Raw genomic sequence first — 24,105 nt, 5'->3', positions numbered from 1 at the left:
TACAAAGCGGCATGAAACAAGGGTGTGAATATAGTTTTCGCACCTTACAATGCATTTGCCTCATTTATCTTTCGGCATACTGAAAACAATGCATAAAACTCATTCAGGAAAAGTATCGTTTAGCTGCGCATGTAAAAGTTTACGTATTTCTCTTCAAAGAGATCGGCATTCCGGGCAAATTTAAAGCATGGCTTTTAACAAGCGAAATTTTTTTAATATGCTGGCCACCAAGGTTGTTTCTGAAGTTCAGACAAGCCAATCCGTAGCTTTGTGCGGCTATTGCGGCTACTGCGGTTAGTTTCGTTTATCTTGTATGTGTGAATTTCGATTACAAATCTACCGCCTTTTGAACTTCAGCTTCCTATGAAGTCCTTGTCCAGTCGCCGGGGAGTCTAGGGTAGCCACTACGATGACTGGTCCTTGAATCAACACTTACGTTCTCCCCAAGATAGCGTGTGTCGCGCGGCCTTGTTTCTAGTGTGACCTGCCTTCGCCAGCGAGATCGCCTTCCTTGTTCACAAACTGTGTAAATAGCGCGTCTCGATAAGTGTGACTCTCTTGGCGCTTGCTTGCGGTATCGTCAAAATATATATAAAAAAAGCGCAGGGGCGCACTCGCTGCAGAGCGATCACTGTTTGTGTGCATCGTGCAAACGAACAGACAGTGTGAGGCTGCAGTCCTCGATTGACCGAACGCGCCAAGCGGCGAATCAGCTGGCCGAGCGCCGGAAAGAAAAATCGTAATATGACGACATGAAGGGGAAGTCGGCCGCAATTCAGACGTCGGACCGCGAAAGGCGACGTGCGACGGCGAGTCGTGTGCGACGCGGAAAAAGCTATTCATTTGATACCAGCTGCAGCTGCGCCCTGTCGTTGGGCGCACATTCTACTACGGCTGCGCTAGGTGCTTGCAAGCTAGTATGGCATCGAACGAGACCGACCAGTGGGACGCCTTTTTTTGCACGAACAAGCCGCCGGCAGATTACGACGAGCAGAAACGGCGTATCGATGAGTTCTGTTCCGCGTTTGCGGACACCGACGAGCGCGTTGTGCTGATCACGGTAGGTGTACGTACATATATGCGCGCCTGTGGTTATTTATGTGTGTGCATCGAAACAGTGCATCGACCCGCCGTCGATTTCCCATAGACGGATAAGGCACGTTTGTGCAGCCAGATTTCGTTTGTGTTATCTTGTTACTTCTGAAAAACGTTTAATTCCGGCGTACGTATTATGCGTAGCACAAACCTAGGGTGAAATGTGCCATGTGTTTCCACCGTCTTCGTCGGCGCATCGTGGCAAATGCACATCATTAAGTGTTCGTTTCTGTGTCGTGTCTCCGTGCGAGAGCATAACCACATGCGCTCTTTGATTTAACCTTGCGTATAGCGCCGGCTTCATGTTCAAATTGAAGCACGCTTCATTCTAACAGCGCTGCAAATATGCTTAGACTTTTAGCACTTAGTCCACTCAACAAATCTGATACCTTGGTTTCTCAAGCATTTATTAATTGCTGTCTCTAACTGCTATTGCAAAATTGCCTTCTTAATTACTTATGTATAACTCAACATCTCTCTTCAGCACAGTTCTTTTGTGAGAGCACAACATACACACAAATTTTGGACTGGTTCATCTCCTGTAAAAGAAAGGCCCCACTGCATATGTTTTCGTGGCACTGACCAACGGGGAATTCTGTAAGGCTCTTGCGGAACTAGACATATACTGTCTTATTTAATTAATAGGCAGAGAAACAGCATAGTGCATCAAAAAGTGGCAGCAGCAATTGGCTACTTGGAGGTTACACCTTTAATAATGCAAATTTAAAGCAACGCAGCATTTTGTGGAGTAGAGCATTCAGACGTGTTGATCATGTAGCGTGTCTCACTAAATTTATTTTTCTTGTGGAAAATATAATAAATAATAGTGCTCGTCAAGGTTTGGGGGAGGCAAACGTGTCATGGGTGCTGTAACGACCTTGCTCACAGCAAACACTTGCTGCTTGACCTCCACTGTCTAACGCTAACCAGTGTGCACAATCGATGTAGCACAATGTGAGATGCTTGGCGTCTTGTAGAGATGCGAGGTGTCACCTAGCCCAAGCTTTGGTCATGACCCGTCACCCTACTGCAAGCACAAATGCAGCTTTATGCAGTAGCTAATCAGGGGTGCATTTGCACATTTAAACGTGACATTTGTGCACTTTTTATGACTGACACCAAGTTTTTGGCATCTGGGCATCTTGCACCACTAGTTATATTCGATTTATTTGTTGTTGTGTAAACTGTGTTTCTTTGTTATTCATGTGTTTTGTCATTTTGCCCTGCCAACCGTCTGCATTTCCCGGCAGTCTGGAGGAACAACTGTACCCCTTGAACACAACACGGTGCGATTTGTTGACAATTTTAGCGCAGGAACCAGAGGCTCTGCATCAGCCGAGTATCCTTTCTTCTGTGCTTGTGTGTGTGGGCATGTGTGTGTATGTGTGTGTGCGCATTTGTAAGGGCCTTTTGCTTTTTGAAGGAGAGGAAGAAAACTCTTAAAGGACTAAGTGAATGCACTAAATGGCCTTTCGGGTTGGTGCGAAGTATAGGAATGCTTTTTCTTGCCACATGACAACCTTTTATGAGCAGAAGGTTATATTTCACAGCGCAGTTCAGGGAATGACTGGAGTGCTTTGTAAATTATAACAACACACAAGTGAAAATTATTCTAGTTCGCACAAACACTGGGCTCTATAACACTTAGACTGATAATTTCATTTTGTGCTGGGGAAACCTGGCGCTTTAGTAAATAAGAACTCATGTATTAGCTATACTAGCTATGGGAGGAGTACATCAGCTGCTGTGGCTGCTTAGTGACTATGGTGTTGGGCTGCTAAGCACAAGGTCGCGGGATTGAATCCCGGCCGCAACGGCCGCATTTCAGTGGGGGCGAAATGCGAAAACACCCATGTACTTAGATTTAGGTGCACGTTAAAGAACCCCAGGTGGTCCAAATTTCTGGAGTCCCCCACTACGGCGTGCCTCATAATCAGATCATGGTTTTGGCACATAAAATGCCATAATTTAATTTAAGGAATACATTGACATTGTTTTATTTTCATGGCTGCTGCTAGTGGTAGTGTGTCTTTTTAAAGCTTAGTCGTCTGAAGAAAACAGGTTCTAAATGGGCTCCTTAATTATGCCTTACCTTTCAGTTTACAGTGAAGAGAGCATTTACCGTCATGGCCTACAGAAACAATAAGGCACACACATTTAGCTCTCTCCTGCAGTTCAGAGCTCTATAAAGGTTTGCGAGGCACAGAAGTTGAATGAAAAAAGAGAAAAGTTGTTTGCAGTAATATTTCTGTATTAGCAGGGCTCGCTGAAGCTGAGTTGTAATTTTCCTGTTTCACTCTGCTCCATGTCTTGCTCACTCTATGTCAGTCAATTTGTGTAGAGCCCAAGTTCCATGTGCTAGTGCCTATGATGGCACATCTTTGGCAAATGCAACTGATAACTGAATCCACTCACTTTCTTAGTGCAGCACTGGGGATAATTACATGCAGCATTGACCAGTAGAGAGGTGTCAACAAACTCCACAGTGCACGCTTGTTCACTGTGGCCACTTTTGTGTGCTTTGTCACGCTTTCAGCATTTTTGCTTGCAATCTCCGGCCCTTACTTCATTTTCTATTTCTGCTCTTTTCAGTACAGTGTGGCTTGCATTGTGATGAGCCTGCCATTTGATGATTAACTATTATAGAAATAAACAGCTGGCTTCATTGCATCGCCATTTCCATTCTGGCAGTTCTTCGCCTGTGTATAAACATGCATCTTTGTGAACAAATTATACACTAATCATATGCTGCACATGTGCATTCGTTGCTCTTTTTCTTAGCCATTTCTTCAGGCTTTTGGGACTGTCTGGCCAGGAAATAATCCACTATGAAGCTAACGGCACGAAGTCTGATTTCTCTCTAAGCTCAGCCACAGCTTCTTGAATTAAGATTGCACTTTACATGTGTGTCTACGTGCACTGCAGTGCTACTACTAACTCCGTGCACTGCAATGTCCTTTTTTATCTTCTTTGTGTCTCAGTTTGTTGTTGTACCCAGACAGCCCATCATGGTGTGTCAGTAGGTACAGCATTTCTTCCTTGGTGAGAAGAAAACTGCCTTGACCAAGCTCAAACCTCAAGGTACTTTCTGGATCAAGGTTATGCTGTGCTATTTCTGTTCCGATCAACGAGCCTGCAACCATTTGTTAGACGGTTCAAGCCTGGTGAACTGCTCAGCTACCTCCAGTTTGCACCTGGTGATAACAATTGCATTCAAGGTGAGCCCATAGCTTTGACATATTCCTTTCACCTGCTCAAATGAATTGTTTTTATAAACAATAGTATCATTAAATGCCAACTGCAATGAAATTTGACTCTGGCTAAATTGGTTATAAATGATCAATATGTACTATTGTAACAGTGTTGTCAAAGTTGCAGCACTGATAATTGTCAAGCACCTGTAGCATATATGCAGCATATATCAGAAAATGACCTTCAGGATTTTCAGCGCACTTGCAGGCACTGCTTGGTCTTGCAGGTCATGCTACAGCGGTGTACTGGTTCTAAATATCAAAAACGCCTATTTTTGCTAGCTTTTTATGATGCATCCACTCATATTTTGAACGAAAAGTTTTGCATGGAGGCTGTGCTATATTGACGCTAACTGAAACTAGTATTTCTGTGTGGTGCGAAATTTCATTGCAGTTGACCTTTTAAGCTCACACTGGTAAGTTATGTATTCATCTAGAGTGGTAAGCCATGTAACAGGGAAGTCATGGTAGGACTTACCTACTCATAATTTCAGCAGGGTAAGCTACCAGCCTAGCTTAAGAAAAAAACTTTACATTAAGGCCAAATATGATTTCGCTAACATGCTAAATGCAGATATGCTGTCTTTCGAAAACCGCTGGACCAGTGTTAATTAGATTTGTTGAATTTAAGACATAAGTCTGAACCCTACCAACTGAGGAAGCAGAGTTCTGATGTAAGAGTTCTAAATATTTTACAAAAGTTACGATAAATTGGTACAGTTAAAGAAGACTGATACACAGTTTACAAATCTGTAACTCTACACTAAAAAAAATATATCACAGTTGTGTAAACTGAATGTCTTTGAGTATCTGAAACAGACAATTGCAATGTACATATCTTCAGCTTCTCTGAAATCATTGCAATGCTTACAAGGTATTTGCGAAAGTCCTACTCCCTAGTTCTATATTTCAGAGCAGTGTATACTACATCAGTTTTGTCCACATGAGATACCTCAATAAATGCAGTTTGCAGAATTTTTGCATCATTTTTATTACAGAGTTAAGACAGTTGTCAACTTGATTCTTCAGTTCTTAAAAATATTTGTAACCTTCAAATATATTGTGAAAAAAAATTTACTTGCCTAACTAAAAAAACTACTTCCTAACCTCAGAATAGTTGTTGAACCTTTACTTTTAAATGCAGCATATCTTATAAAAATCAGTGCACTGGATGCCAAGAAAAACATTCCTCCATACCCATGTGTTTAGATAGGAGCTCCTGAGGTACAGCTTCCTTTTAACTACGGTAATGTTTCTCTATATAGTGTCCCTTTAATGTCACAGACGAAGTGGAGTGCTTTTATTACAACAAAGCTCTATTATGTGGAAATGTTCTTTCCTTGCTTTTTGGACATTGCTGGCCCTTGTTGCATTTTTGCTTGTGTAAATGTTGCCACGCTTGGGTGCCTCTTTTCCTCGTTGTCCATCTGCTTGACCTTCATGGTTGCTTTAGTCTTCCTTGTCCTTTTTTACTGCATGTGTTTCTTTCCTCATGTTTTTAAAACTAAGTCTTCCTTTTGGGCTAGCTTATCTGCTGTGGAATTCTCAAAATCTAAAGAATTACATTTTGTCATTCAAGGAGTGCATTGTGTTAAGCTGGAACAGAGATATTATGGAAACCAAGTTATAATCACTAAAGTTGACATAGCTAAGTTGTGTATGTCTTGTCAAAGCTCCTCCACTATCTTTGTGTCCCAGGGAGCTGTCGTTTCTTGACATGTTGATTTACCTTATTTACTTTTTTAGCTCGAGAATAAAGTACATTGTGATGAAGGAGCAGCTGTGAGAAATTTACAATCATTGCCCTCATCTGTTGTTGCTGATGTGATGGGACAAGTGACCGAGAATGCTTTGTGTACACTAGAAACAAAGTTCTTTAAATGAGACCTGAGTTATTTGATGTGCATGTATGTGCAAGTTAAAATAGCAGTTAAGTTGCCTGTTTGCCCAAGAGTATAGAATCCCAGACACATTCTTTTTAATCTTCTGGTATTACTATTTGTGACGTGTTCATTCTGCTGTATTGGCTCCTCTTTTTTTCCCCTTCAGCTGATATAATTTATTTAGTACATTTGTACTTTGCATTTAATCATTTCAGATGTGGAAACAAGTAGAATATAATTAAACCTGTCCTTTGTTCATTGCAACATGAGCCGGCAAAGCAGTAGAAGAATAGTTATAGAAAAAGTTTAGGTCTAAAATTAGACCTGCAGAGATGAGACTACAAGAAGAAGGAATAAAGAAAAGAACTATTAGCCTTAATAATGACTGAAATAAGCACATCACAAAAATGAAAATGTACCCAATGATCATGGTACTCGATACACTCAGGCTTATGGCAACTTCAGGTCATTTATTCTACTAAAGGGCAATGCGGTCTCTCTATCATTTTTCCTGTTTTGTCAGTAATGGATTTTCCAGCAAGTGTGCCCAAAGCTCCTTTACAGAGATGGCAAAAGAACTGACTTCACCAATGATTTTTATGCCATTGATGGATTGTATAATGCAGTTTTCTGTAGGGACATGAAACTGTAACATAAGTAAAATGCAGTCAATTACCACTTCTCCCATTGTGAACAATGACTATTGCTCAGTGCATTCAAGGCATGGTGTCTGGATTAGTGAAAAGGTGCAGGCCAAGAATACAACAGATGTTGACTTGCTGTTCCATGGCTGCGTGTCAAAGAGTTCACATGGTAAAACTGACGATTCAAGAGGACTATTCATGTTGAAACCTGCAAACATTTTTATTTTTAACAAACCACTTGTTATATTGTGTTCACTGCAACGCATAGCCACTGCTCTATCATGGCCCATTTGCATGGGCTAAACAAGTAGTTGGTGTTACGCGTTCTCCTACACTTGAAATGTCAGTATGTCGGTTATTAGCTGTTTTTGCCTGTAGATGAGAACACAATTCATAATGCTCATTGCAGTGGCATGGGTGACACTGCTGGGGATAAAGCATTGTCTATGGACAATGTCACCTGTTTCCATAGCATTACGATGCTTGTTGAAATATATAACATATCTTCAGCACAGTGTCAACCTTGTAATGGCACCTTTATCTTGCACCTTGCAGTAACCTTACTGTCCTCGTAGCTGGATTCTCAAACACGGTGTGCCCAAGCTAAGTAGTTATTACAAGTAACATGCCTGCCGCAATGGCACAGCGGCTATGGCATCCTTCTGCTGAGAAAAGTTTGCGGGGTCGATTCCCAGCCATTGCATTAGCATTCTGATGGTGTTAGAAAGTAAAATTGCTTATGTGCCGTGCTTTGTGTGCACTTTCAAGAACCCCATATGGTCAGAATTACTCCTCGACTTGCCGCTATGCTGTCTCTCATAACCCCTTTGTTGCTTCAAGAGACCCACATCATTAAATCTACCCAATACACCACATTAGAGACTGAATTGTAGGGCAGCCATTGCACTGCACGAAGTGGACACCCTGACACCATGGAACATCATTTTAAGAGTACTCATGTATGGTTTTTGCATTAAAGCAAAATGGTGGGAATTAAAGCATGGTAGATGCAGCTGTGATTGACAAATACACACATAAAGTGATTAGACTCGATCTAGTTTAGGCTAAAAAAAAAAACAATAGAAAGGCTGTTCTGACCTGTACCACAGAGGTATCAATTGCTAATAAAAGAGGAGATAACAGCAATAAGAATTGTGCACAAAGCAATAGGTGGCATGGAAGTGTCAAAAGTAAAAAAAAGAAAGACTAAATATAGCCTGTCATGTTGTATGTGCAGGCACAGTAGTAGAACTTACTAGTAAGCAAGATTGATCTTCATCATGACTTTTGATCATCTTCACACCCAACACATGAGTCGCTGAATTTTATGTAGTGTTGTCTCGTGTTCTGTGCTTGAGTTGGAAATGTTATACTTGTACAAGATGGGGGCAAAAATTTATGGAGCTGCTATGTTACCGAGGATGAGAAAATAATTCTTATTTTTAATAGACACCCCACAGTCAGTGGGTTTCGTTTGCTGAGCCCTAGTTCATGGGCTAGTTGGTTCGATATACTAAGGTAGCAGCGCAAGGGAAACGAGGACACAAGTAAACAGACAGGTACACCATGGGCACTGAAGGTTAGCCCAGTGCACGTGGCGTCCATTTGTGTTTTCCTGTGTCCTCGTCTTTCTTGCGCTGCTGCCTTAGTTGGGCTTAATTTGGCTGGTGACAACAATGGTCTGCAGGGAGTGAGTACACTACTGTTCCCTTGCTTTATGCAGTGCGTGCAGATGCAACTTCCAAGGTGCGACCTGTGCTTGAGGGTTACCAGCGGGCCACAGCGGAGGGCAGTGGCAGGCGCCTCCTGCAGGTGTGCTTCACCACGCTGACTGACTACCTGTTCTTGTTAAAGGCGTGTGCTGTTGCCCTGAGACCTTTGGGAGCCCGTGCTCTGCTGTACCTGGCTGCTGCTGTGTCGGACTTCTACGTGCCCCCAGAAAACATGGTTAGAAAGATAACCTCATTATACAGTCGAGTTGTTTTTAAAAAATAAAATAAAATGATAGCGTTTAACGTCCTAAAATAACTGTATGGCTATGACAAATGCTTCTGAGGTTCCTTAACTGGACACTGAGCACGTGCTGGTTGGCGAGTTGGTTATGCATGATTACAACGAAGGTGCCAAATAAAACAACGGACGTGGGAAGGAGACACGAGACAACCACGTAGGCGCCTACGTGGTTGTCTCGTGTCTCCTTCCTACGTCCGTTGTTTTATTTGGTGCCTTCATTGTAAACCTTAACTGGAGTTCTTTAACATGCGTCCCAATTTAAGTACACCAACAGTTTTGCATTCTGCACCTTTTGAAATGTAGCAGCCATGGCTGGGAATCCAGCCTGTGACCTTGTGCTCAGCAGCAGAGGGTTTTAGCTTCATATTTATTTCATATTTAGCTTCACAACATAAAAATATGAGCAAGATACATTATCTCCAAAATACCATTAGCATACCTGCCAACTCTCTGAACTTTTCATAAAGTTTATGAATTTTGGCTCATTCTACAATTTTGCTAAATTTTGAACACACAGAAGCATGTTTAACTCCCCAGCTGCGGCATCTACATTCTAATAAGAGAAGGGTGCAAAAGAAGAGCGCAAAAAAAGTTGAGAGTGCACAATAAAGAACTCATGGTGATAAAAAAGTAATTCAGAGCCCTTTGCTACTGCATCTATCTTAGCCCCTATACTATGCAATTTAGGGTGGGACAATGAAGCACGTTAATTGACTATGTACATTTCGTGATGCTATGTTGTAAGTGTGCTGTGGCATTGTTCACACTTAACACTTCAGAGCATACAGAAAATTTTTTAAGGCTTGCTGTGGAGCCTTTTGTACAAGACTCGATATTTGTAAATTAACTCTTGTGTTAACTTTTCTTCCGGTTGTCCATACACAAATGTGTGACCTGCTTGTGGCATGAGATCTTAGCAGACCTCACTGTGTTGCTGCTAGGTTTAGGTATGAGCACAATAGTTATTGTATTGACTCTAGAGCAAAAGCTGAGTGAAAAAAGTGACCGCCACAAAGGCACCACCATGTTGCTGCCTCTCATTTTCGAAACACTAAAGATAATCAAAATATGATGCAAGAAAAAGCACTTATATATAGTGTAGCAGCATTGACACCGAGGAAGAAGAGGAGAACGGCGGCTGACTAGGGACAGGCCATTGCCTGGGAAGCAAAGCGGGCGTATGGCTAGGTCACATGCAGCCGGTACAACATGGCCGGGGAGAATTATCCGCCGAGGGATGACCGTTAGCTAGAGCCTTCTGCTCAGTAACAAATATATTCCTGTTTATTGTGACCCATCGTCATCACTGATTTTGCACGCCACTAGATTGGTGACGACGGACAGTGGACACGGCTGACAACAACTGCAATGCTTCCAATGATCAGCGTGGAACCACCGTCACGGATGACAGTGATCGAACAACCCCTGCACCACAGCACAATGTGGTTACTCTTCCGCTGAGGTTACCCCCTTACTGGCCAGCGGACCCACAATTTTGGATTGCTCAAGTAAAAACACCCAGTTTGCCATCGTGCAAGTCACATAGCAGGCTCCAGAATTCAACCATTCAGTATCCTCACTGCCGCCCAAGATTGCCACTGAGCTTTGCGACCTGATCCTTCAACCCCCGGCGACAGACCCTGTCGACATCCTCACGTGTGAACTCTGCAAACACACGACAACGTTGGAACAACAACCTACACCAGTTTCTCCAAACAGAAGAACTCAGGGATCGCAAACCTTCACAGCTCCTGCGGCGTTTTCAACAGCTCGTTGGAGACAAGGCAACTACTTCCATTAAAGATTTGCTTCGAGAGTTGTTCCTAAAATATTTTCTTCTGGCGAACTCTAGCAGTTTGTCCATGTCCCAGCTAGCCCAACTTGCCGACTTCGTCATGGATGCACCAAGTCTCGCGGTTTCACTCGTGGAACATTCAGATGCATCCACTGTGCCACCCTCGCCCTCCCTGCAAAGCCTGCATGATGAATTCAAATTCAAGTTTATTTACCAGACAATATGCTGGAAGGTCCGCTGGGCTAAACGCCGTAAAGACGGCTTGATGGGGCCCAGGTGACCGTCACATGGCAGCGCCTATACAAGGTGCACAGGAAAAGGACCAAGATACGCCGTTACAAAAGAAAAATGAAAAAAATGCAGATTACAATGCACGATATAACATTCATAAATCACACAAATACACTTGAAATACGATGCACATGAAAATGCATATGCAAATTTCGACACATAGTACCGCATATTTACCACTAACACAAACACTAAAAATGCTGCAAAAAAACATTTAATGTCTTTAATGACAGATTTGCAAGCAGCATATATATTGTATATAGTAGATATTTATAGATACTGAATCTTATATATACAGATCTTACAGAATAATCTTACAGAAATAATCAGAAATACAGAAATAATCTTACAGATACTGAATCTTTTACTAGCATTTTACTACTACAATTCCACGTGGAGATCTGCAAATCGTCAGCCCAGATCACCACTCTATCCCCTCGACACCAGTGCTTGTTCTCGTGCAATTGCTCGCCATCCTCATCATGGTAAGGGGAATGCTGGTACTATCGTACCGTCACTAACGCAGCGCAAGAGTGCACGGCACCTTGTAGTTTTCAGAGAAACTCCCCGCAGCACTACTAGAAGGGGCTAGCGGTGCTCAAGCCAAAGTCAGCCGCTTATTCTTCGTGACTGACAAAACCACAGGCCTGCATTTTTTCATGAATACTGGTGTGCAGGTCAGTGTCATCCCATCCTCAGCTGTGATTTGCAAGTGCCGGCAAGTCCAATCAAGACTACAAGCTGCCAATAAGACTCCCATCGCCACCTATGGGGAACAAAAACTGTCCCTCAACATCAGCCTCCACAGGACATTACGATGGATTTTCCTAATTGCTAATGTTGCCTACCCCATCTTGGGGGCAAATTTCCTGTGCAACTACAATCTCTTAGTTGACATGCACCGCAAAAACCTCGTTGATGCTATGACACACCTTCCTGTGATTGGTATAGCCTCGCGAGTACCACTTCTGGTGGTCAGCAGCGCATTGCCGAAGTCAGTCTACACAAAACTTCTTGAGTAGTTCCTATCCCTTCTTCAACAGGCCAACTTCTTTTTGCTGATCAGACGTGACGTCACTCCCCATGTCATTGCAATTGGCCCGCCCATCCACACTAAAACTCGTCGTTTACCACCTGATCGCTGCAAGATTGCACGCATCGAATTAGAACACATGCTTGAACTCGGGATCGTACGGCCTTCCTCAAGCCTTTGCGCATCTCCACTGCATCAAGGTGCCCGAGGCATCTAATGGAGACTGGCACCCATGTGGAGATTACCGTATACTCAACAATGCTACTCTGCCGGACCGTTACCCACTTCCGCACATTGCAGATTTCTCTGCACCAGTGCATGGAGCAATGATATCCTCCAAGATCGACTTGGTGAATGCTTATGATCAAATTCCTGTGGAACCAGCAGCAGATATTCCCAAGACGGCAATCATCACACCATTTGGACTCTTCAAGTATGTGCGCATGCCTTTTGGCCTTCACACTGCTGCACAAATGTTTCAACAATTCATCGACTCAGTGACAAGAGGATTACCTTTCTGTTTCACGTACATCGACGATTTGCTTGTCTTTAGTCACGACGCAAAGTAACACATCCAACATGTGTGCCAACTCTTTCAACGCCTCTCCGAATACGGCCTTATCATCAATAGGGCACAGTGCATATGCGGTGCACTCGATTTGGACTTCATCAGTAACCATGTTGACAAAGACGGCATCCGTCCCTTGCCGTTAAAAGTCGAGGCCACACAAGATTTTTCTCAGCCATCTTCCACCCGCAAACTGCGAGAGTTTCTTAACCGCGTGAATTTTAACAATCGCTTCATCCCTCACTGTGCCGCTTTTCTCCAGCCCCTAACGGACATGCTCCAGGGCAACAAATCTAAAACAACTGAACTCATCTGGTCCCCAGGAGCACTAACTGCTTTTGATACCATCGAGACCAAGCTGTCTCAGGCAACCCTTCTCGTCCATCCGAGACCAGGAGCCCCACTTTGCCTCATGACCAATGCGTCCGATGCTGCAGTGGGAGCAGTACTTCAACAGTTCGCAAATAATGTCTGGCAGCCCCTTGCCTTCTTTTTTCAAAAACTCTCATCCACTGAGATTCGCTCCAGCACAATCGGAAGAGAACTCCTCGGAATGTACATGGCTGTACGTCACTTCAAACACTTCCCAGAGGGTCGAGAGTTCCACATTAAGACATACCGCATACCTTTGAACTTCGCCATTCGGTCGAATTCTACCGAGTTTTCACCACAAGAAACACGCCATCTCACGTTCATCGCGGAATTCACATACAGCACGTGCAGAGAAAGGATAATGCCACAGCGGATGCTGTCTCGCACTGTGCCTGTTCCATCACTACAAATAACAACCAGGTTAGCGTCGACTTCTCTGCACTTGCTGCCCAGCAACAAGACGACACAGAGGTAATTGTGCTTCGTGGAAGACCTGGCACCTTACATATGCGTGATGTCCACATTCACCCCACGTCCAGTCGTTCTACTCAATTTCCAGTGCGTCGTTTTCGATGCCCTTCATAAACTATCCCACCCTGGAATCCAGGCCACGCAACATCTGGTGACACAATGTTTCGTCTGGCTGGGCATCAACAAAGACGTATGTGCCCGGGGCGCGTGGTTGTCTAGTATGCCGACAATCGAAGGTTCATCAACACACAATGGCACCTATCGGCTCATTTTCTTCGCCATCTGAACAATTCGACTAGGTACACATTGACATTTTGGGGCCATGGCCACCATCAAACAAAAACACCTACTACCCAACCTGCATAGATCGCTTTACCCGATGGCCAGAAGCGTTCCCTCTACCCGACATCCGTACTGAACCATTGCAAACGCGTTTGTCGCGGGCTGGGTTTCGCGATACTGCATACCATCTACTATTAAAACTGATAGAGGATGCCAGTTTGTATCGGCACTATTCAATAACCTGCTGACCCTCCTAGGCATTTCTTGCATACGCACCATGGCATATCACCCCATTGCCACTGGTCTTGTTGAACGTTTTCACCGCTCCATCAATACCTCGCCCAGAGTGCAGCCTGACACCACTCACTGGTCCACATCACTACCGCTGGTTATGCTGAGTCTTCGGGCTACACTGAAGCAGGATCCGTGCTGTATGCCTGTCAAGATGGCTTTTGGAGCACCACTGCGCCTTCCAGAGGAGTTCTTCCACCCTACCATTTCATTGCCGTGCCCTGACCCCACCAACTACATCAGCAGGCTGCGAGCTTCATTCTGAACGCTTCGTGCTTCTGAACCACGCTGCCAGCATCGCACCGCATCCCATGTTCCCAAAGAGCTGGTGACGTCCTCTTATGTTTTCATCCGCTGCGATTCCATACAAAAGCCCCTGCAACGGCCTTACAACGATCCATATCGTGCCAATCATCATGCTGACAAACATTTCACCGTAGACTTAAATGGCTGACAGGGCAACATCTCCATCGATCGTCTCAAACCCGCCCTGGTTGAGGATCCGCTCCCTCAGTCACCGGATAAACCAATTAGCCCAGAGCCAGTTGGCCCTCGGCAGTCATCAAATACACTTAAACTCCCAACACGCCAACCCAAACTCCTCAATGTATCATTCCAGCTACCTGCATGACTCCATCACTAGAAGGGGCCCTCCTATAGCAGCATGGACGTCGAAGAAGATGAGGAGAGTGGTGGCTGGCTAGAGACGGGCCATTGCCTAGGAAGCAAAGCAAGCGTGTGGCTCAGATCACAAGCGGCCGGCACGAGAAGGCCGGATGATTTGTCTGCCAAGGTATGACCGTCAGCTAGGGCCTTCTGCTCAGTAAGATATACTCCTGTTTTTTGTGGCTCATCGTAATCACTGATTTTGCACATCATAATAGCATGTACATATGGACAAAGTCCAATTCCGTATATTTTTTTAGAAAGATTGGATGGCCATTTAAAAATTATGATCTAAAATTCTAGGTTCATGAAAAGGTGCGCAGGCGCCTGAACAAGATGGTGCCATGATACTGAGAGATGCTCGGGATCATGTTGATTGCATGTTTCATCTAAATTGCATCTCATCATCTGCTCCTGCACGTCTGCACAGAGTAGCAACATGGCAGCGCCTTCTGTTACCGATTTCAACGCATTGGTGCTATGGGAAGCTTTTCTAGAGTTGGTTATATTAACTTTGTATGTTTGAGGCAACCTTGAGTGAGTGTCAAGACTAGTGTGGCCACATTGCAGGTTTTTCTGGTTGTTATTTTCCCCATGTTTTTGACGTATACAGTGTATGATGTTTTGAAAGTAATTTCACCATCAGGCTTGAACATAAAGGCAGTAGAAAATGACTTCTCATGAAACCAAAGATGTGCAGTTTGTCATTCATTCTGTTGGAAATATGATCACTGGCATTGCTTCTAGAAGGTAGTCACATTGTGAAAGAAATATTGCATATCAATAAGGCTTTGATAACACCTTGCTTTGGTAAGTCTTGTTGTGAAAGATGCAGTGTGTTTTATGCACCATCCTTAAATCATTTTTCTTTATCAGTTAGGATGATGGAAGGTGTGCACAAGTCTTGTTTTATGAAACCTCTGAAATGCAAGAAGTCTGAGGCTAACTCTGGGTGCGTTGTGTTACACCACCAAAGGTAGATCAGCAAAATAGCTTTCTGGTCACACATTTTAATACTGAGCCAAGTCGGGCCATGTTCCAGCAACAGTGAAATGCAAAAAAAAATGCAGCATTTTGTGCCTTAAGACACAATGGATGTTGAAGAAAACGAGGTAGCCAAATATAATGTGCGGTCATTCAGTATGGTGTCCTTCATAACTAAGATCAATCACTCCGTGACAAACTTGATGTAGCCTGAGCACAAGATCCATTCGGATGCTGGCCCGCTACAGCTGCGACTACATCTGGTTCCCAAGATGCTCAAGCCACTCATCTGCTGTTGGAATCCTGTAGCCTACGTCGTCTCTTTTAAGGTATTTACTGGCCATTACACTTATTTCAATTATCTTCAATTATCTTTAGGCATGAACAAACACACAGGTAAGATGGGTGAAACAGATGCAGCATAGATGGTTAGACAATGGTTATTCTAATAAAATTTGAACAAAGATAACGTGCAATATATATATTGTACCGACTATTGACAAAGATTGACGTTCGGCTTTCTTGGTATAGCATATAGTTACAGGCATCAAGCACTTGAAAAGATGGGGACGAAGAAGGAGGACAACACAAGCACTCTTGTTCTGTCCTCCTTTTTTGTCCTTGTCTTTTCAAGCGTTTAATGCCTTTTACTGTGCATTGGTCCCCTTTGGTGAAAATTGACTGACTTGTATGTCATGGTTTGGAACTTGACACCACTAATGTCACTGCAGCTAAGGCAGTGCACATCTCTGGCTCTCTTTTCATGTAATACGTAACCCACCAATTTCGCTTATACCGAACTTTCCACCTGAAAGCTTGACTACAGTTTTGATGTGGTCTCATTACAATAAGTTCATGCAGCACGGATGAGTGTTGCATACAGTTCTGGAACATTGTACAGGTTTGCAGGAGTTTTGCACAATGTTGGGGCCATTAGAGGTAGTTAGGGGGAGTAACTGCAGTCTCAGTAAATAATTTCAGAGACGAAGTAATCATTGAATCACTGAAGCCAGCAAATTTTTTCCTGGTGTTTTCTTTATTAGAGCTTTTTCTATACTTCTATCTTCATCTGGTAAACTTGTGCATTGCCAAATTTGCAAGTATAGTTGGCACTGTTTTGCTGCCTGTATACTTGGACACTGAACATTTCTGATCAAAACATTAAATCTTCAAGAACGAATTGAACTTACTAAACTTTTATTTTGATCCAAAGCAGAAGTACTGATCTCTATGTATACCTTTACTGCACGCATTTAGACATTTCCCTGTTTGGAACTGCTGATTGGAGGGCTCAGTTAGTCTACAGAGTATGTCTATTTTGATAATTTGCTCATGCACTGTAATTAAATGTATGTTGTGAATTGCTGGCTTCATTGAAAGTAGGCATAAAGCCATAGTTATCTTCTGATATTGGGCATGAAGTGTAAATAAAATCAAGCAGGGTCCCTCATGGAGCAGTGAAAATTAGGTTTTCTTGTTTGTCCCCAGCTGGAAACGGATGACAACATTCTGCTGGACAAAGCAAGGAGGGCTTTGGCTAACTACAAGCACAAGGCAAGTGTTTCTTGAAATACTAGAGATAGCATAGCTTAGATACTACAGTCATCAGAGATGTGTCACAACCAAAATAAGAAACACAGCGACATTGTTCTAGGCAAAAGTAGGCAAAGATCGAACAAGTGCTGACTTGAAATGCATTTCTAAAAACACACTATAACTTTGTTTCAGTGTTGTGCTCTTCTTGTTCTCTTAACCGGGTGCACTATTAGGCTAAAATCAAGCACTTGCACATCGTTAGAGCTTTCACTCGGAACCACAGTGTTACCGACAAACCAATAATTAAATCAAGCCTGCATCTGGGTGTGTACATGGACATGCACTGCTTAACAAGCGTGCACAGTTAGTTTTACAAAGCAGCCTCTCCTAAACTTTTGAAGGCTTACTTTCTCTTTTCTTGTTACTAATTCACCTCAGTAGCAAACAATTTCGAGCAAGCACAATATCTTTACTCTTAGAGACCTCCAATTTTTGTTGTTGCCATATTGAACTTGGGTGGGTATTAAGCCAAGGACCCCCTACACAACTGTCCCTCAAAGCCTGAAGGGGGAGGGAATTGCATGCTTGAATGAGTGAGTGAGTGAGTGAGTGACAACTTTATTAATCGAAGGGGTGAGGAGTAAGGGAGGCTAAGCTACGTAGGCTGCCAGGCACACATAGCAGAGCATTTGACAGACACCACGAGCTTTTCAGTAGAATTATTTGCAAGCTTGCACTTATTGTATCTTTTGCCTCTCTTCTGCTGCATGTTTTTGCATGGCATTCTACTCCCAACGTTTAGATACAGTTAAACCGTGATATAACAAACTTCAATACAACGAAGTATTTAACTTTTCATAACCTCTTGTCCACAGAACACCATGTATTTAGAACCTCAATATAAGAAAGTGTGTTTATATGTAATTTCAATGTAACAAAACTTCACTTCCGCCGCAAAGGGATGCCAAGACAATAAATAGAAACTTTCACAGACGCAGTTGGCGTGGTCGCGATTTCTGGCGCCTGTTTCAGCCCTGGCTGCACATGGCTGTAAGTGCGGCTGAGCGCATAGCAGCCATGCACCCTAAGTTAAAGGTAATCTGCCACATGTGTAAAGAGTGGGCATGCCGCAACGGCGTGGCATCATGTAAGCTGTCTTTTCGTGCATTTAGTATTGAAAGCTGCGTAATCGAGTTTCGGTGACTCGTTGGAGCGAGAGGCAGACAAAACATTTGCTCCCCGCTGCCCACACTTTTCATCATAGCGTCATCCCAATGCTGGTGATGCGCGGCTGACTTTGCTTAATTTGTACCGCCGATGTGAAACTATCGTTGACGTGGTATGAAGCTGTATGATTCGTCACCGACTACGAAATTCATCACGATGAATTCTTTTTCATTTGAATTCGCCTTTTTCGATTGCCCGATAATTCGGAAAATTCTGCGGCCCTTTTTCATGCAAGAAAAATCGATTGGCAACTGTGCTTAATTGCATAAAAGGTCGAATTTTAATACAACAAAATTTCGACCACTTAAATATATAGAGGTTGAATTTTATTTAAATATGACCACATAATCCTTGTCAGTGCGCCATGTACATTTGCATCCCACCTGTATAACATCTTGGAATGACAAATGCTGAGGCAACTACCTGCGTTTAAAAGGTGCTGCATACCTTCAAACATTTTGGTTTGAACCTGTGCTCTACAATTAGCTCATATGCATATGTGTCAAACGACAAACCACTGTGCAGTTTATGATGTTAAATTTTATAATTTTTAAAAATTTATTTTAGCTTAGATTGCCTAACTCCACAGTTTGAAAAAGGGTGGTTCTCGCATATATCGATGCCTACGAAAACAGCTATGGCATGGCTTTAGGAATGCTAGCATCCACAATCTTTTTTCTGTGAAATTTCTACGTGGGCGTGTCCACTACTCACTGCAACCTTCGTTTCCCACAGCTTGTGATTGGCAACGAACTGCACAGCCGCAAGCACAGGGTTGTCTTCGTGACCAGTGAGGATCATGAGGTCATTAACCTGAGCCCTCAGCAAGTGGCAGCTGGTATAGAAATTGAGCAGATCATTGTGGAGAAGCTCCTGCAACATCACATGGGACACATCCACAAAAGCTCGGCGAGACGATCCAGCACCGACCTCACCGTGAGCACGAATGGAGCAAGCATTAGTCACAGCAGCACAGAACCATAGTGATTGCCATCACAGACAGCTCAGCGAGAAACTTTTCACCACTTCTGCATTTTATTATGCCGTGTTGCAGAAAGAAAGGTTGTGTTCCGTAGTTACCATATATGTGCACATAGTATACAGGACATTTGATCCATACCCTGGTTGGTATGCCCATTTTGTATTATTGCATGCTACCTGCATAAGTTCTGCTATGATCTGCCTAACCAAGAAAAACAGTGCCTACCATAATTTACTGTATTTTCTTGCATGTATGCGCTAAAGCAGGCCGTTTCCACAAAGTAAACATTGCGTGCTATGGTTTGTGTCATAATATGTTATAACGAGTTAGCAAGAAATGATTCGCATAGTAGAAACAAACAACATTTTTTGCTGCTTAGCATTTGTTAGACAATGCCCATTTTGTCCGACTGCATTTTCCCCTGAAGCTAGTGGCATCTGTGTCACGTTCAGCATGTTTTGTAATTCACATTTGGTTAATAGTTTATGCTAAAAGTTATTGACAGTCTTTGCCAATGAATTTAATGCACATGTACGTAGTTTTGTAACATTGAACTCATCCATTTCATACAGACATTGCTTAGCACCATCTCTCCTTTTTATGCAAAAAAGTGATAATGTACCTCTATGATGATATTATGTGCCACGATTTAGTTTAGAATGACGAACAATTCCACAATAGGGTTTTCTCCCACTTTGTTAATAGTAGCGGCTCGATTTACATAGCGAAAAACTATTACATATGTCCTAGCCGGGTGCTTTTCACAGCCCATAGTGAAAGTATAGAAAAATGTTGCAGTAGCTGCTGACTGCTTTCTTTTCTCAATTTTCATTGTGCACCATGCACATCACGTTCAACACATGTCGAATAAAAGATAGTTGCTTTTGCTAATTATTTACTTTACACAAGGGCGAGGCCAACCGAAAACTGTAAGGAAAGGTAAGTGCCAGCAGCTTATAAGTTGGCAGACATGTTCATAACAGTGTGCCAGACGTTCACTAGGTGGCAGCATCGTGCGCATGCAGAACCACACACAGGAACAGCTTAAAAATGGCTGCCTCGCCAGCAACTTACACCAGGGAGGAACAGTGTTTCGTTATTCGGTTTCTGCATAATGAAGGCGTGAAACCTATCGAAACTCATCACAGAATGAAGGTCTTGTATGGTGATGCATGTATGTCTCAGCAGCAAGTCTACAAATGGAGTAACAAGTTCACAAACAGTGTGACATCCGTGGTCGATGGTCCTCGTTCAAGTCGGGCACATTGAGTTGCAACTTCGGAAAACATTGCAGCAACTGTAAGCATCAGTCATGGTTCAGCTGCCACATTGTACATGATGTGCTCGGATTTCACAATGTGCCCACAAGGTGGGTGCCCGTGCAGCTGAAGAGGTAAGCCGCATGGTGTACGAGTGGTTACGCACTCTCCCAAATGAATTCTTTTCTATGAGAATTCAAACACTTTGCAAGCGCTGGCAAACTTGCATTGAGCCTGGGGGAGACTGTGTCGAAATGCGATGCAGCTTAGTGCCACGTGTGCACACAAATAATTTTTAAAATATATTGAAGATATTTATTTGACTTGCTCTCCTAGAATAAAAGCTATGTTCAGGAACTTTATTCACATTACCACCAACTGACTCTCAACAACCCTGTGCAAAAAGTAAATTGCATTGACATTGCAAAGAGCTTGACACTTATCACTCCTGTAGTAAATATCACTTACGATTTTAAGGCAAATTTGACCCAAATTAACATCCTGATGTATTGATATCTGTAGCATTAGTGCAACTGATTATTTCATCAACTTTGATTTCAGTTGTACAACTCACCCTGGCTTTTAACTGACATTTTCAGTTATAACCGTACGAAAAGAAAAAAATGTCCCCCGATATATAACAGAGTAAAACATTGAAAAATATGTAGAGTTGTGTTAGTTGCGCTTCTAAAATATTAAACAATCCACTCCTACTATAAGTGGAGGCTTGATAAGCTATAAAAGATGTATGCAATAAAATGTATACAATAAACAACAGATGGCGATGCCACGTTGCAGTTCCCACCCCAGCTTGCCATCATGACGTCACATATTTTGATGGTATCTGCTCAGGCCTACATTACTGTTTATCAGTAAAAATGGAAAACATAGTATTCTAAAGCAGCCATAAGCTAGCAAGTATCAATAACTTTCAGTGCGCCACGAAAGTACTTTGAAAACTATGATGTTGCACTGTGTATGGTGTGAAGTATAACCTCTCTCCTAGTAGTCAACCTCTTTCCGCAAACCTAATGTATATAGAGTGTTTCTCTTTAGTGTCCCTTTCATGGCTTGAAACTGCACAACTGCATAATGAGGAACACCGTAATGGAGGATTCTGGATTTATTTTTACCACCTGGGATTTCTTAACATGCATGCAAAGCACGGTACACATGAATTTTTGCGTTCTGCCATCAGAATGCAGCTGCACGGGCTGGGAAACACACACAGCAGCAGATCAGGAGCAGAATGCCGTAGCCACCAAGCCACCACAGTAGGTCTTTACGACAGAGAGCCAATTCTAAAAAATATACTGGGGTATTACATGCCAAAACCACAATCTGATAATAAGGCATGCCATAGTGGGGGACGCGATATTAATTTTGGCCTCCTGTGTTTCTTTATTGTGCACCTAAATCGAAGTGCACGAGCATTCTTGCGTATCGCCCCAACCAAAGTGTGGCTGCCATGGCCGGGAGGAAATCGGCACACTGGAAAATCAAGTGGATCATTGTAAAGTTCTGCACTTATGCAGCAGGTTACCATGGCCATAGTTAGACGGCACAGCATGTGCCTTTGTATCAAAAGCCAATATACCGCTTTGCCCAAGGTGCTGTGTGATTGATTGATTATTGGGTTTTTATGGTGCCAGTTCTGGCCAAAGAGCAACATATGGTGTAACAATATGGAGCAACAAAAAGCAGCACCAAACATGTGGCGTAATAAATTAACAATAGTTCGTGAAGTCAAGGATGGCAGGGACAGCTATAAAGGAAGTGGTATCTTTTGTTGCTATTGATGTGACTGCTTCATCAGCACGCATATGGCCCTCTATGCCTCTGTGCCCAGAATCCATTGTATTATTGCATGCCTTTAAGATAAATGAATAGTGCACAAGAGTGAATACAGCTCAATAAAAATTCGATTCTCATGCTTTTATAGAGACATTAAAGCCTTTACAACACTTAACGAGTCTGTGAATACTATTATTGCCTTTAATTTCTTGATATGTTTTACTGCAGACAATACTGCATAGGCTTCTGCAGTAAAGATACTTGTTTGTGGGTGCAATATGCCAGATTCTAAGAAAAAGGGACCAATAGCTGTGTAAGATACATCAGCATGTGACTTTTATGCATCGACGTAGAATTCAGAACAAGAGTACTTGGACTGAAGCTTAAAGAAATACATTTATATTGCAATCTCTGGAGCATGCTTTGAAACTTCTACAAAAGATATATCACGTTCTATAGCCACTCCCAAGGTGGTAACAGCTTAGCTGGAGGCATTAGGCGACGTTTGAAAAGAGGGACATCCATTTCTTCGCAGAGTTCCCCCACACGCAGTGATAAAGGCGGTCTCACAGAGGATCGATTATAAAAAAAGTGCAGCACTGGTCAAATCGTTAACTGCGGTATGACAAGGATTTTCACGGTTGCAGTGAACTTCGAGAATATATGTGAAGCCAATGTATGTTCTTTGCAGATAGAGTGACCACTCATTTGATTCTGCGTACAGATATTCAATAGGGCATGTTCTGAAGGCACCAGTGGCCAGGTGGATACCTAGATGGTGGACGGGATCGAGCATCTTTAATGCACTTGGCGCAGCAGAGTGACATAGCACAGCACCATAATCCAATCATGATCAAATGAGGCTTCTGTGGAGGTTCATTAAACAATTCCTGTGACTACCCATCTTGTGCAAGATAAAATTTTCAGTAGGTTCATTCTTTTTAAGCATTTTGCCTTGAGGTATTTGATGTGTGGAATGAAAGTCAGTTTTGCATCAAGTATAATGCCTAAAGCTTGTGTTCTTTGTTCACAGGTATTTGTTGCCTATACAGTTCTACACCAGGATCTGGAACCAGGCCTCTCTCTCTTGTAAAAAGAACAGAACTTTTGTGGGGATTAACTTTAAAACTGCTTTCATCTTTCCACTTAGACACCTTCTTCAAGCCCTGCTGTACTTGTCTCTCGCACACTGCAAGGTTACAGGATTTGAAACCTATTTGTATGTCGTTTACATAGATGGAATAAGAAATAGCTGGGGGTAATGAAGCACAGAGTGTGTTCATCTTAACGATGAAGAGTGTGCAACTGATTAGTGCGCAAGATGATTAGTTGTGGACTGTCCTTCTCTGATGCCACACTGATAGGGATCAAGCATTTTGTTCAGTTCAAGTTGTATAAGACGACTAGTCATTTTTCAAAACACTTACACAGGCAACTTATGAGAGCTGTTGGGCGGTAACTTGCCACCAAGAAAGGGTCTTTACCCTCTTTCAAAAGTGGAATAACAATAGCTTCCTTCCATGAAGATAGAAGGTATCCAGCAGCCCAAAAGAGTTGAAAAGTGCAAGAAGTGTCATCTGTGTGTCAGTGTGTAGGTTTTTAATTGTCGTACGTGATTCTGTCAGCTCCCAGTGCAGCGGTCCTGCATATGCTCAAGGCAGCTCTCAG

General features: G+C 42.9%; 1 protein-coding gene across 1 annotated transcript; it reads left to right on the top strand.

The window, feature by feature from the left end:
* The first annotated feature begins 262 nt into the window (after window positions 1-262).
* On the top strand, window positions 263-20,275 carry Ppcs (phosphopantothenoylcysteine synthetase). Its single transcript, XM_050179231.2, has 7 exons — window positions 263-1,060; window positions 2,346-2,434; window positions 4,177-4,313; window positions 8,597-8,820; window positions 15,849-15,968; window positions 17,128-17,193; window positions 19,138-20,275. The coding sequence occupies exons 1-7, from the start codon at window positions 920-922 to the stop codon at window positions 19,384-19,386; spliced, it is 1,026 nt and encodes a 341-aa protein (XP_050035188.1). The 5' UTR covers window positions 263-919; the 3' UTR covers window positions 19,387-20,275.
* Window positions 20,276-24,105: the final 3,830 nt, after the last annotated feature.

This window comes from Dermacentor andersoni, chromosome 5 (genome assembly GCF_023375885.2).
Source record: "Dermacentor andersoni chromosome 5, qqDerAnde1_hic_scaffold, whole genome shotgun sequence".
Taxonomy (NCBI): domain Eukaryota; kingdom Metazoa; phylum Arthropoda; class Arachnida; order Ixodida; family Ixodidae; genus Dermacentor; species Dermacentor andersoni.
This window is presented reverse-complemented; position numbering and strand designations above follow the sequence as displayed.